Consider the following 14,333-nt stretch of genomic DNA (forward strand, 5'->3'; position numbering starts at 1 on the left):
TATGATGTCACCGCCCCATGACATCACTGCCTCTATGACGTCACTGCCCCGTGACATCACTGCGCCTATGTCATCACTGCGCTTATGACGTCACTGCCTCATGACGTCACCACCCCATACGGCATCACCGCCCCGTATGACGTCACACCCACCCCCTGTGACGTCATCACCGTCTATGACGTCACCGCCCCATATGACATCACCACACCTACGGCATCACCGCCCCCGTGACGTCACCGCCTTGTATGACGTCAGCACCCCATGTGACGTCACCACCCCCATATGACATCACTGTCCTGTATGATGTCGCCGCCCTGCGTGACGTCACGCCCGCCCCATGACGTCACCGCCTTGCATGACATCCCCCCCACCCCCCTATGACGTCACCGCGATGACGTCACCGCCGCCCCTGTGACGTCACAGGAGGAGGACGGCTCCACGTGCCTGCACCACGCGGCCAAGAACGGCAACCTGGACATGGTGGAGCTGCTGCTGAGCACCGGCCAGGTGGACGTCAACGCCCAGGTGGGGCCACTGACCGCTGGGTGACCACCAGGACAGGGGGGGTGGGCATTGGTCACTCGGCTGTGGGGCCGCTGACCGCTGGGTGACCGCCAGGACGGGGGGCTGGGCATTGGTCACTTGGCTGTGGGGCCACTGACCGCTGGGTGACCACCAGGACAGGGGGGTGGGCATTGGTCACTCGGCTCTGAGGCCGCTGACCGCTGGGTGACCACCAGGACAGGGGGGTGGGCATTGGTCACTCGGCTCTGAGGCCGCTGACCGCTGGGTGACCACCAGGACAGGGGGGTGGGCATTGGTCACTCGGCTGTGGGGCCGCTGACCGCTGGGTGACCACCAGGACAGGGGGGTGGGCATTGGTCACTCGGTTGTGGGGATGTCCAGGTGGTCACTGACCGCTGGGTGACCACCTGGACAGGTGGGTGGGCATTGGTCACTCAGCTTTGGGGGTGTCCAGGTGGTCAGGGACGGTTTGGGGGTGTCCTGGGGCTGGCCTGGGGCTGCTGACCACTGAGTGACCACCAGGACAGGGGGTGGGCAGCGATCACTTGGCTTTGGGGATGTCCAGGGGGTCACTGACCGCTGGGTGACCACCTGGACGGGGGATGGGCATTGGTCACTCAGCTCTGGGCATGTCCTGGGGCCGCTGACTGCTGAGTGACCACCTGGACAGGGGGTGGGCATTGGTCACTCGGCTTTGGGGGTGTCCAGGGGGTCAGGGGTGGTCAGGGGCTGTCCTGGGGCTGGCCTGGGCCTCGCTGACCACTGAGTGACCACCAGGACAACGGGGGCTGGACGCCGGTCACTCGGCTTTGGGGGTGTCCAGGTGGTCAGGGAGGGTCAGGGGCTGTCCTGGGGCTGTCCTGGGGCTGTCCTGGGCCTCGCTGACCACTGAGTGACCACCAGGACAACGGGGGCTGGACGCCGATCATTTGGGCGGCCGAGCACAAGCACATCGAGGTCATCCGGCGCCTGCTGACCCGCGGGGCCGACGTCACCCTCACGGACAATGTGAGCGGGGAGAGGGGCACGGGGACCCAAAAACCCGGCTTTTCACCCCAAAAACCCCGCTTTTACCTCAAAACCCCTCTTTTCACCCCAAAAACCCGGCTTTTTACCTCAAAAACCTGGCTTTTCACCCCAAAAACCCCGCTTTTTACCTCAAAACCCCTCTTTTCACCCCAAAACCCCCGCTTTTTACCCCAAAACCCCGCTTTTCACCCCAAAAACCTGGCTTTTTACCTCAAAAACCCGGCTTTTCACCCCAAAGCCCCGCTTTTTACCTCAAAACCCCTCTTTTCACCCCAAAAACCCGGCTTTTTACCCCAAAACCCCTCTTTTCACCCCAAAAACCCGGCTTTTTACCTCAAAAACCCGGCTTTTCACCCCAAAACCCCGCTTTTACCTCAAAACCCCCGCCTTTCACCCCAAAAAACCCTGCTTTTCACCCCAAAACCCCCTGCTTTTTATCCCAAAACCCGGCTTTTACCCCAAAACCCCCTGCTTTTTATCCCAAAACCCGGCTTTTACCCCAAAACCCCTGCTTTTCACCCCAAAACCCGGCTTTTTACCCTAAAAACCCGGCTTTTTACCCCAAAAACCCTGCTTTTCACCCCAAGACCCGGCTTTTTACCCCAAAAACCCCGCTTTTCACCCCAAAACCCGGCTTTTACCCCAAAAACCCCGCTTTTCACCCCAAAACCCGGCTTTTACCCCAAAACCCCCTGCTTTTTATCCCAAAACCCGGCTTTTACCCCAAAAACCCTGCTTTTCACCCCAAGACCCGGCTTTTTACCCCAAAAACCCCGCTTTTCACCCCAAAACCCGGCTTTTACCCCAAAAACCCCGCTTTTCACCCCAAAACCCGGCTTTTACCCCAAAACCCCCTGCTTTTTATCCCAAAACCCGGCTTTTACCCCAAAAACCCTGCTTTTCACCCCAAGACCCGGCTTTTTACCCCAAAAACCCCGCTTTTCCCCCCAAAACCCAACGTCTCCACCCAAAACCTCATTTTTCACCCTCAAACCCCCATTTCTTGCCCTAAAATCCCATTTTTCACCCCAAAACCCCTTTTTTCTGCATACGGGGTGGTCAGTGGGTGCCCAGGGGGGGTCAGTGGGTGTCCGGGGTGGTCAGTGGGTGTCCGGGGGGGGTCAGTGGGTGCCCTTGGGGGTCAGTGGGTGTCCAGGGGGGGTCAGTGGGTGCCCTTGGGGGTCAGTGGGTGTCCGGGGTGGTCAGTGGGTGCCCAGGGTGGGTCAGTGGGTGCCCATTGGGGGTCAGTGGGTGCCCATTGGGGGTCAGTGGGTGTCCGGGGGTGGTCAGTGGAGGTCAGTGGGTGCCCCAGGGTGTGTCCGTGGCAATCCACTGGGTGCCGGTCAGTCAGTGGGTGCCCAGTGGGTGCTGGTCAGTCAGTGGGTGCCCAGTGGGTGCCGGTCAGTCAGTGGGTGCCCAGTGGGTGCTGGTCAGTCAGTGGGTGCCCAGTGGGTGCTGGTCAGTCACTGGGTGCCCAGTGGGTGCCGGTCAGTCAGTGTGTGCCCAGTGGGTGCCGGTCAGTCAGTGCGTGCCCCACTGGGTGCCGGTCAGTCAGTGCGTGCCCCACTGGGTGCCGGTCAGTCACTGGGCGCCCAGTGGGTGCCGGTCAGTCACTGGGTGCCCACTGGGTGCTGGTCAGTCAGTGCGTGCCCCAGTGGGTGCCGGTCAGTCAGTGGGTGCCCAGTGGGTGCTGGTCACTCACTGGGTGCCCAGTGGGCGCCGGTCAGTCACTGGGCGCCCCACTGGGTGCCGGTCAGTCAGTGGGTGCCCAGTGGGCGCCGGTCAGTCACTGGGCGCCCCACTGGGTGCCGGTCAGTCAGTGCGTACCCCAGTGGGTGCCGGTCAGTCACTGGATGTCCAGTGGGTGCCGGTCAGTCAGTGGGTGCCCCAGTGGGTGCCGGTCACTCAGTGGGTGCCCACTGGGTGCCGGTCAGTCAGTGGGTGCCCAGTGGGTGCCGGTCAGTCACTGGGTGCCCAGTGGATGCCGGTCACTCACTGGGTGCCCAGTGGGTGCCGGTCAGTCAGTGGGTGCCCCAGTGGGTGCCGGTCAGTCACTGGGTGCCCCAGTGGGTGCTGGTCAGTCACTGGGTGCCCCAGTGGGTGCCGGTCACTCACTGGGTGCCCAGTGGATGCCGGTCAGTCAGTGCGTGCCCCAGTGGGTGCCGGTCAGTCACTGGGTGCCCAGTGGGTGCCGGTCAGTCAGTGCGTGCCCAGTGGGTGCCGGTCAGTCAGTGGGTGCCCACTGGGCGCCGGTCAGTCACTGGGTGCCCAGTGGGTGCCGGTCAGTCAGTGGGCACCCAGTGGGTGCCGGTCAGTCACTGTGTGCCCAGTGGGTGCCGGTCAGTCAGTGCGTACCCCAGTGGGTGCCGGTCAGTCACTGGGTGCCCCAGTGGGTGCCGGTCAGTCAGTGTGTGCCCAGTGGGTGCCGGTCAGTCACTGGGTGCCCAGTGGGTGCCGGTCAGTCAGTGGGTGCCCCAGTGGGTGCCGGTCAGTCAGTGTGTGCCCAGTGGGCGCCGGTCAGTCAGTGGGTGCCCAGTGGGTGCCGGTCAGTCACTGGGAGCCCACTGGGTGCCGGTCAGTCAGTGGGTGCCCCAGTGGGTGCTGGTCAGTCACTGGGTGCCCAGTGGGTGCTGGTCAGTCACTGGGTGCCCAGTGGGTGCCGGTCAGTCAGTGTGTGCCCAGTGGGTGCCGGTCAGTCAGTGCGTACCCCTCTGGGTGCTGGTCAGTCAGTGCGTGCCCCACTGGGTGCCGGTCAGTCAGTGGGTGCCCAGTGGGTGCCGGTCAGTCAGTGCGTACCCCAGTGGGTGCCGGTCAGTCACTGGGTGCCCCAGTGGGTGCCGGTCAGTCAGTGTGTGCCCAGTGGGTGCCGGTCAGTCACTGGGTGCCCAGTGGGTGCCGGTCAGTCAGTGTGTGCCCAGTGGGTGCTGGTCAGTCAGTGGGTGCCCAGTGGGTGCCGGTCAGTCAGTGGGTGCCCAGTGGGTGCCGGTCAGTCACTGGGAGCCCACTGGGTGCCGGTCAGTCAGTGGGTGCCCCAGTGGGTGCCGGTCAGTCAGTGGGTGCCCAGTGGGTGCCGGTCAGTCAGTGGGTGTCCAGTGGGTGCCGGTCAGTCACTGGGTGCCCAGTGGGTGCCGGTCAGTCAGTGGGTGCCCAGTGGGTGCCGGTCAGTCACTGGGTGCCCCAGTGGGTGCCGGTCAGTCACTGGGTGCCCAGTGGGTGCCGGTCAGTCAGTGGGTGCCCAGTGGGTGCCGGTCAGTCACTGGGTGCCCCAGTGGGTGCCGGTCAGTCACTGGGTGCCCAGTGGGTGCCGGTCAGTCAGTGGGTGCCCACTGGGTGCTGGTCAGTCACTGGGCGCCCAGTGGGTGCCGGTCAGTCACTGTGTGCCCCAGTGGGTGCCGGTCAGTCACTGGGTGCCCAGTGGGTGCCGGTCAGTCAGTGGGTGCCCCAGTGGGTGCCGGTCAGTCAGTGTGTGCCCAGTGGGCGCCGGTCAGTCACTGGGTGCCCAGTGGGTGCCGGTCAGTCAGTGCGTACCCCAGTGGGTGCCGGTCAGTCACTGGGAGCCCACTGGGTGCCGGTCAGTCAGTGGGTGCCCCAGTGGGTGCTGGTCAGTCAGTGGGTGCCCAGTGGGTGCCGGTCAGTCAGTGGGTGTCCAGTGGGTGCCGGTCAGTCACTGGGTGCCCAGTGGGTGCCGGTCAGTCAGTGGGTGCCCAGTGGGTGCCGGTCAGTCACTGGGTGCCCCAGTGGGTGCCGGTCAGTCACTGGGTGCCCAGTGGGTGCCGGTCAGTCAGTGGGTGCCCAGTGGGTGCCGGTCAGTCACTGGGTGCCCCAGTGGGTGCCGGTCAGTCACTGGGTGCCCAGTGGGTGCCGGTCAGTCAGTGGGTGCCCACTGGGTGCTGGTCAGTCACTGGGCGCCCAGTGGGTGCCGGTCAGTCAGTGCGTGCCCCAGTGGGTGCCGGTCAGTCAGTGGGTGCCCAGTGGGTGCCGGTCACTCAGTGGGTGCCCCACTGGGTGCCGGTCAGGCACTGGGTGCCCACTGGGTGCCGGTCAGTCACTGGGCGCCCAGTGGGCACTGGTCACTCCGCGGCCGGCCCAGGACACGTCCCGTCCCCCAGGAGGAGAACATCTGCCTGCACTGGGCGTCGTTCACGGGCAGCGCCGAGATCGCCGAGGTGCTGCTGAACGCGCAGTGCGACCTGCACGCCGTCAACTTCCACGGGGACACCCCGCTGCACATCGCGGCCAGAGAGAGCTACCACGACTGCGTCAGGTGACCCGGGGCCACTCGGGGTCACTCAGGGGTCCCTCAGGGTCACAGAGAGGTCACAGGGTCACACAGGGGTCACGGGGTCACACAGGGGTCAGGGGACACCCCGCTGCACATCGCGGCCAGAGAGAGCTACCACGACTGCGTCAGGTGACCCGGGGCCACTCGGGGTCACTCAGGGGTCCCTCAGGGTCACAGAGAGGTCACAGGGTCACACAGGGGTCACGGGGTCACACAGGGGTCAGGGGACACCCCGCTGCACATCGCGGCCAGAGAGAGCTACCACGACTGCGTCAGGTGACCCGGGGTCACTCGGGGTCACTCAGGGGTCACTCAGGGTCACACAGGGTCACAGAGAGGTCACAGGGTCACAGAGAGGTCACAGGGTCACTCAGGGGTCAGGGGACACCCCGCTGCACATCGCGGCCAGAGAGAGCTACCACGACTGCGTCAGGTGACCCGGGGTCACTCGGGGTCACTCAGGGTCACTCAGGGGTCACACAGGGTCACAGAGAGGTCACAGGGTCACTCAGGGGTCAGGGGACACCCCGCTGCACATCGCGGCCAGAGAGAGCTACCACGACTGCGTCAGGTGACCCGGGGTCACTCGGGGTCACTCAGGGGTCACTCAGGGTCACAGAGAGGTCACAGGGTCACACAGGGGTCAGGGGACACCCCGCTGCACATCGCGGCCAGAGAGAGCTACCACGACTGCGTCAGGTGACCCAGGGTCACTCGGGGTCACTCAGGGGTCACACAGGGTCACTCAGGGGTCACTCAGGGTCACAGAGAGGTCACAGGGTCACACAGGGTCACACAGGGGTCACTCAGGGTCACTCATGGTCACTCAGGGTCACAGAGAGGTCACAGGGTCACTCAGGGGTCAGGGGACACCCCGCTGCACATCGCGGCCAGAGAGAGCTACCACGACTGCGTCAGGTGACCCGGGGTCACTCGGGGTCACTCAGGGGTCACTCAGGGTCACAGAGAGGTCACGGGGTCACAGAGGGGTCAGGGGGTCATACAGGGGTCACAGAGAGGTCACAGGGTCAGGCTGGGGTCACACAGGGGTCACAGGGTCAGGCAGGGGTCACTCGGGTCACACGGGGGTCTAAGGGGGTCTCACAGGGGTCACAGAGAGGTCAGGGGGTCACACAGGGGTCAGGGGGTCACGGGGTCACACAGAGGTCACAGAGAGGTCAGGGGGTCACACAGGGGTCAGGGGGTCACACGGGGGTTACACGGGGGTCCCTCAGGGATCGGGGTCACTCAGGGGTCACTCGGGTCACACGGGGTCAGGGTCACTCAGGGGTCACAGAGAGGTCAGGGGGTCACTCGGGTCAGGGGGTCACACAGGGGTCACACAGGGGTTACACAGGGGTTACACAGGGGTCACACAGGGGTCAGGGGGTCACTCAGGGGTCACAGAGAGGTCAGGGGGTCACACAGGGGTCACACAGGGGTCAGGGGGGTTTCTGGGTGGATTTGGGTGGATTTTGGGGTTCCTGGTTGGATTTTCGTGGGGAATTTGGGACATCCTGGCTGGATTTGGAGGATCGTGCCTGGATTTTGGGGGAATTTTTTGGATCCTGGATGGATTTTGGGGGAATTTTTTGGATCCTGGGTGGATTTTGAGGGAATTTTTTGGATCCTGGGTGGATTTTGCGGATCCTGGGTGGATTTTGAGGGGATTTTGAGGATCCTCGCTGCATTTTGGGCTCTTTTGGGCTTATCCTGGTTGGATTTGGGGCTATTTTGGGGTTCCTGGGTGGATTTGGAGGATCCTGCCTGGATTTTGGGGGAATTTTTTGGATCCTGGGTGGATTTTGAAGGAATTTTTTGGATCCTCACTGCATTTTGAGCACTTTTGGGCTTATCCTGGGTGGACTTTGCAGATCCTGGGTGGATTTTGAGGGAATTTTTTGGATCCTGGGTGGATTTTGAAGGAATTTTTTGGATCCTCACTGCATTTTGAGCACTTTTGGGCTTATCCTGGGTGGATTTTCGGGGCACTTTGAGGATCCTGGGTGGATTTTTTGGATCCTGGCTGGATTTTGAGGGAATTTTTTGGATCTTCGCTGCATTTTGAGCACTTTTGAGCTTATCCTGGGTGGATTTTGAAGCTCCTGGCTGCATTTTGAGGGAATTTTTGGATCCTGGCTGGATTTTGAAGGAATTTTTTGGATCCTCGCTGCATTTTGAGCACTTTTGGGCTTATCCTGGGTGGATTTTCGGGGCACTTTGAGGATCCTGGGTGGATTTTGAGGATCCTGGCTGGATTTTGAGGGAATTTTGAGGATCCTGGGTGCATTTTGGGCTGGTTTGGGCTTATCCTGGGTGGATTTTCGGGGCATTTTGTGGATCCTGGGTGGATTTTGAGGGAATTTTTTGGATCCTGGCTGGATTTTGAGGGAATTTTTTGGATCCTGGGTGCATTTTGGGCTCTTTTGGGCTTATCCTGGGTGGATTTTGAAGCTCCTGGGTGGATTTTGAGGGAATTTTTTGGATCCTGGCTGCATTTTGAGGGAATTTTTTGGATCCTGGGTGGATTTTGAGGGAATTTTTTGGATCCTGGCTGCATTTTGAGCACTTTTGAGCTTATCCTGGGTGGATTTTGCAGATCCTGGGTGGATTTTGAGGGAATTTTTTGGATCCTCGCTGCATTTTGAGCACTTTTGAGCTTATCCTGAGTGGATTTTGAAGCTCCTGGGTGGATTTTGAGGGAATTTTGTGGATCCTGGGTGAATTTTTTGGATCCTGGGTGGATTTTGAGGGAATTTTTTGGATCCTGGGTGGATTTTGAGGGAATTTTTTGGATCCTCGCTGCATTTTGAGCACTTTTGAGCTTATCCTGGGTGGATTTTGAAGCTCCTGGGTGGATTTTGAGGGAATTTTGTGGATCCTGGGTGAATTTTTTGGATCCTGGCTGCATTTTGAGGGAATTTTTGGATCCTGGCTGCATTTTGAGGGAATTTTTTGGATTCTGGCTGCATTTTGAGCACTTTTGGGCTTATCCTGGGTGGATTTTCGGGGCACTTTGAGGATCCTGGGTGGATTTTGAGGATCCTGGCTGCATTTTGGGCTCTTTTGGGCTTATCCTGGTTGGATTTGGGGCTATTTTGGGGTTTCTGGCTGGATTTTGAGGGAATTTTGTGGATCCTGCCTGCATTTTGAGGGAATTTTTTGGATCCTCGCTGCATTTTGGGCTCTTTTGGGCTTATCCTGGGTGGATTTTGCAGATCCTGGCTGGATTTTGAGGGAATTTTTTGGATCTTCGCTGCATTTTGAGCACTTTTGAGCTTATCCTGGGTGGATTTTGAAGCTCCTGGCTGCATTTTGAGGGAATTTTTGGATCCTCGCTGCATTTTGAGGGAATTTTTTGGATCCTGGCTGCATTTTGAGGGAATTTTTTGGATCCTCGCTGCATTTTGAGCACTTTTGGGCTTATCCTGGGTGGATTTTCGGGGCATTTTGTGGATCCTGGGTGGATTTTGAGGGAATTTTTTGGATTCTGGCTGCATTTTGAGGGAATTTTTTGGATCCTCGCTGCATTTTGAGCACTTTTGGGCTTATCCTGGGTGGATTTTCGGGGCACTTTGAGGATCCTGGGTGGATTTTGAGGATCCTGGCTGGATTTTGAGGGAATTTTGAGGATCCTGGGTGCATTTTGGGCTGGTTTGGGCTTATCCTGGGTGGATTTTCGGGGCATTTTGTGGATCCTGGGTGGATTTTGAGGGAATTTTTTGGATCCTCGCTGCATTTTGGGGGAATTTTTTGGATCCTCGCTGCATTTTGAGCACTTTTGAGCTTATCCTGGGTGGATTTTGAAGCTCTTGGGTGGATTTTGAGGGAATTTTTTGGATCCTCGCTGCATTTTGAGGGAATTTTTTAGATCCCGGCTGCATTTTGAGGGAATTTTTTGGATCCTCGCTGCATTTTGAGCACTTTTGAGCTTATCCTGCCTGGATTTTCGAGGCGATTCCTGCACGTGCCACCCGTGGAACCTCCCCGCGCTTGGCTCTGGGTGCCCCAATTGAGTCTGGGGGCTTCGGGGAGGCTCCTGCTGCTCCCTGACCCTCCCCACGCCCCCTCCCCAGCCTGTTCCTGTCCCGTGGGGCCGACCCCGATGTCCGGAACAAGGAGGGCGACTCCCCCCTGGACCTGACCCCGGAGCGCTCCGAGGTCTGGGTGGCCCTGCAGCTGAACCGCAAATTGAGGCTGGGGGCTGCGGGGAGGGCCCTGCACACCGAGCGCATCGTCAGCAGGTGGGCTGGGGGGCATTTCGGGGGGTTGGGGGTGTTTTAGGGGTTTGGGGATTTTTGGGGATTTTTTTGGGATTTTTTGGGATTTTTTTGGGATTTTTTGGGAATTTTTTGGGATTTTTTTTTGATTTTATTTTGATTTTTTGGGGTTTTTTAGGGGGAATTTGGGGCGGTTTTCGGGGGATTTGGGGTCACAAATTGAGGCTGGGGGCTGCGGGGAGGACCCAGGTGGGGGTGGGGGACATTTGGGGTGGATTTAGGGATTTTTGGGGATTTTTTTGGAATTTTTTTTTTTTTTTTTTGGAATTTTTGGGGAATTTTTACGATTTTTTAAAAATTTTATTTTGATTTTTTGGGGTTTTTAGGAGGAATTTGGGGAGGTTTTCGGGGGATTTGGGGTCACAAATTGAGGCTGGGGGCTGTGGGGAGGACCCAGGTGGGGCTGGGCGGCATTTGGGGGAATTTAGGGATTTTTGGGATTTTTGGGGATTTTTAAAAATTTTTTTGGGGTTTTTTCGGGGGAATTTGGGGCAGTTTTCGGGGGATTTGGGGTCACAAATTGAGGCTGGGGGCTGCGGGGAGGGCCCTGCACACCGAGCGCATCGTCAGCAGGTGGGCTGGGGGGCATTTCGGGGGGTTGGGGGGTGTTTTAGGGGTTTGGGGATTTTGGGGGATTTTTGGGGATTTTTTGGGATTTTTTGGGAATTTTTTGGGATTTTTTTTTGATTTTATTTTGATTTTTTGGGGTTTTTTCGGGGGAATTTGGGGCGGTTTTCGGGGGATTTGGGGTCACAAATTGAGGCTGGGGGCTGTGGGGAGGACCCAGGTGGGGGTGGGGGACATTTGGGGGAATTTAGGGATTTTTACGATTTTTTGGGATTTTTAAAAATTTTTTTGGAGTTTTTTTAGGGGGAATTTGGGGCAGTTTTGGGGGGATTTGGGGTCACAAATTGAGGCTGGGGGCTGCGGGGAGGGCCCTGCACACCGAGCGCATCGTCAGCAGGTGGGCTGGGGGGCATTTCGGGGGGTTGGGGGTGTTTTAGGGGTTTGGGGATTTTTGGGGATTTTTTTGGGATTTTTTGGGATTTTTTTGGGATTTTTTAAAAATTTTATTTTGATTTTTTGGGGTTTTTTCGGGGGAATTTGGGGTGGTTTTCGGGGGATTTGGGGTCACAAATTGAGGCTGGGGGCTGTGGGGAGGACCCAGGTGGGGGACTGGGGGTGATTTGGGATTTTGGGGATTTTTTGGGGATTTTTGGGATTTTTTGGGATTTTTTAGGATTTTTTTTTTATTTTATTTTGATTTTTTGGGGTTTTTTCGGGGGAATTTGGGGCAGTTTTTGGGGGATTTGGGGTCACAAATTGAGGCTGGGGGCTGCGGGGAGGACCCAGGTGGGGGTGGGCGGCATTTGGGGGAATTTAGGGATTTTTGGGATTTTTTGGGATTTTTTAAAATTTTTTTGGAGTTTTTTTCGGGGGAATTTGGGGCAGTTTTCAGGGGATTTGGGGTCACAAATTGAGGCTGGGGGCTGCGGGGAGGGCCCTGCACACCGAGCGCATCGTCAGCAGGTGGGCTGGGGGGCATTTCGGGGGGTTGGGGGGTGTTTTAGGGGTTTGGGGATTTTGGGGGATTTTTTGGGGATTTTTTGGGATTTTTTGGGATTTTTTTGGAATTTTTTTGGATTTTTTTTGATTTTATTTTGATTTTTTGGGGTTTTTTTGGGGGAATTTAGGGCAGTATTTGGGGGATTTGGGGTCACAAATTGAGGCTGGGGGCTGTGGGGAGGACCCAGGTGGGGGTGGGCGGCATTTGGGGGAATTTAGGGATTTTTGGGATTTTTGGGGATTTTTAAAAATTTTTTTGGGGTTTTTTTCGGGGGAATTTGGGGCAGTTTTCAGGGGATTTGGGGTCACAAATTGAGGCTGGGGGCTGTGGGGAGGACCCAGATAGGCTGGGGGAGATTTGGGGTGGATTTAGGGATTTTGGGGATTTTTTTGGAATTTAATTTTTTTGGAATTTTTGGGGAATTTTTACGATTTTTTTTAAATTTTATTTTGATTTTTTGGGGTTTTTTCGGGGGAATTTGGGGCAGTTTTCGGGGGATTTGGGGTCACAAATTGAGGCTGGGGGCTGCGGGGAGGACCCAGGTGGGGGTGGGGGACATTTGGGGTGGATTTAGGGATTTGGGGGATTTTTTTGGATTTTTTTTTTATTTTTTTGGAATTTTTGGGGAATTTTTACGATTTTTTTTAAATTTTATTTTGATTTTTTGGGGTTTTTTCGGGGGAATTTGGGGCAGTTTTTGGGGGATTTGGGGTCACAAATTGAGGCTGGGGGCTGCGGGGAGGACCCAGGTGGGGGTGGGGGTGGATTTTGGGGCTTTTTTGGAGCTTTTTTTGGGCTTTTCTGGGATTTTTTTGGGTTTTTGAAGCTTTTTTTGGGCTTTTTTGGGGCTTTTTTAGGGTTTTTGAAGCTTTTTGGGGTTTTTTGGGGGGGGTTCGGTTGAGTTTTGAGGGGCCTTTGGGGGACTTCGGGAGGGGTTTGGGGTTTTGGGGTGGATTTGGGGCTATTTCGGGTGCATTTGGGGCTATTTTGGGGTGTTCTGGGGGGATTTGGGGCTATTTTGGGCTATTTTGGGCTCTCCCGGGTGGATTTGGGGCTATTTTGGGCTATTTTGGGCTCTCCCGGCTGAATTTGGGGCTATTTTGGGCTATTTTGGGCTATCCCAGGTGGATTTTGGGCTATTTTGGGCTATTTTGGGCTCTCCCGGCTGAATTTGGGGCAATTTTGGGCTATTTTGGGCTATCCCGGGTGGATCTGGGGCTATTTCGGCTGGATTTGGGGCTATTTTGGGGCTATTTTGGGCTCTCCCAGGTAGATTTGGGGCTATTTTGGGCTATTTTGGGGCTCTCCCGGGTGGATTTGGGGCTATTTTGGGCTATTTTGGGGCTATCCCGGGTGGATTTGGGGCTATTTTGGGGCTGGATTTGGGGCTATCTGGGGCTATCCCGGCTGAATTTGGGGCTATTTTGGGCTCTCCCGGCTGAATTTGGGGCTATTTTGGGCTATTTTGGGCTCTCCCGGGTGGATTTGGGGCTATTTTGGGCTATTTTGGGCTCTCCCGGGTGGATTTGGGGCTATTTTGGGCTATCCCGGGTGGATTTGGGGCTATTTCGGCTGGATTTGGGGCTATTTTGGACTCTTTTGGGCTCTCCCAGGTAGATTTGGGGCTATTTTGGGGCTATCCCAGGTGGATTTGGGGCTATTTTGGGCTATTTGGGGCTGGATTTGGGGCTATTTTGGGGCTATTTTGGGGCTATCCCGGCTGAATTTGGGGCTGTTTTGGGCTATCCCGGCTGGATTTGGGGCTATTTTGGGCTATTTTGGGCTATCCTGGCTGGATTTGGGGCTATTTTGGGCTATTTTGGGCTATTTGGGGCTATTTTGGGGCTATTTTGGGCTATCTGGGGCTGGATTTGGGGCTATTTTGGGCTCTCCCGGGTGGATTTGGGCTATTTTGGGCTGTTTTGGGCTATCCCGGCTGGATTTGGGGCTATTTTGGGCTCTCCCGGGTGGATTTGGGGCTATTTCAGGTGGATTTGGGGCTATCCTGGCTGGATTTGGGGCTATTTGGTGCTATTTTGGGCTATCCCAGGTGGATTTGGGGTGATCCCGGTTGGATTTGGGGTGGTCCCGGGTGGGTTTGGGGTGGTCCCGGGGGTCCCAGCCACCGTGGCCCGCAGGGACGTGGCCAGGGGCCACGAGAACGTGCCCATCCCGGGTGTGATTCGGGGCAATCCCGGCTGGATTTGGGGCAATTTTGGGCTATTTGGGGCTATTTTGGGCTATTTGGGGCTGGATTTGGGGTGGTCCCCGCTGGATTTGGGGCTATTTTGGGCTATTTGGGGCTGGATTTGGGGTGGTCCCCGCTGGATTTGGGGCTATTTTGGGCTATTTGGGGCTATTTGGGGCTATTTTGGGCTATCCCAGGTGGATTTGGGGTGGTCCCGGGTGGATTTGGGGCTATTTTGGGCTATCCTGGTTGGATTTGGGGCTATTTGGGGCTATTTTGGGGCTATTTTGGGCTATTTGGGGCTATTTTGGGCTATTTGGGGCTGGATTTGGGGCTATTTTGGGCTATTTTGGGCTATCCTGGCTGGATTTGGGGTGATCCCGGTTGGATTTGGGGTGGTCCCGGGTGGGTTTGGGGTGGTCCCGGGGGTCCCAGCCGCCGTGGCCCGCAGGGACGTGGCCA

The 14,333-nt window shown here is 57.1% G+C and overlaps 1 protein-coding gene across 3 annotated transcripts in view; it reads left to right on the forward strand.

Moving 5' to 3' along the window:
• EHMT2 (euchromatic histone lysine methyltransferase 2) overlaps window positions 1–14,333 on the forward strand; it is an 82,476-nt gene that overhangs the window by 48,619 nt on the left and 19,524 nt on the right. For all 3 annotated transcript variants that reach the window (XM_082300064.1, XM_082300065.1, XM_082300066.1), the window contains 4 exons: window positions 424–525; window positions 1,429–1,533; window positions 5,664–5,818; window positions 9,913–10,080. In XM_082300064.1, coding sequence (XP_082156190.1) covers window positions 424–525; window positions 1,429–1,533; window positions 5,664–5,818; window positions 9,913–10,080 — 530 coding nt within the window. The remainder of the gene's footprint in view (window positions 1–423; window positions 526–1,428; window positions 1,534–5,663; window positions 5,819–9,912; window positions 10,081–14,333) is intronic.

This window comes from Coloeus monedula (genome assembly GCF_965178545.1).
Source record: "Coloeus monedula genome assembly, chromosome: 36".
Classification (NCBI taxonomy): Eukaryota; Metazoa; Chordata; class Aves; order Passeriformes; family Corvidae; genus Coloeus; species Coloeus monedula.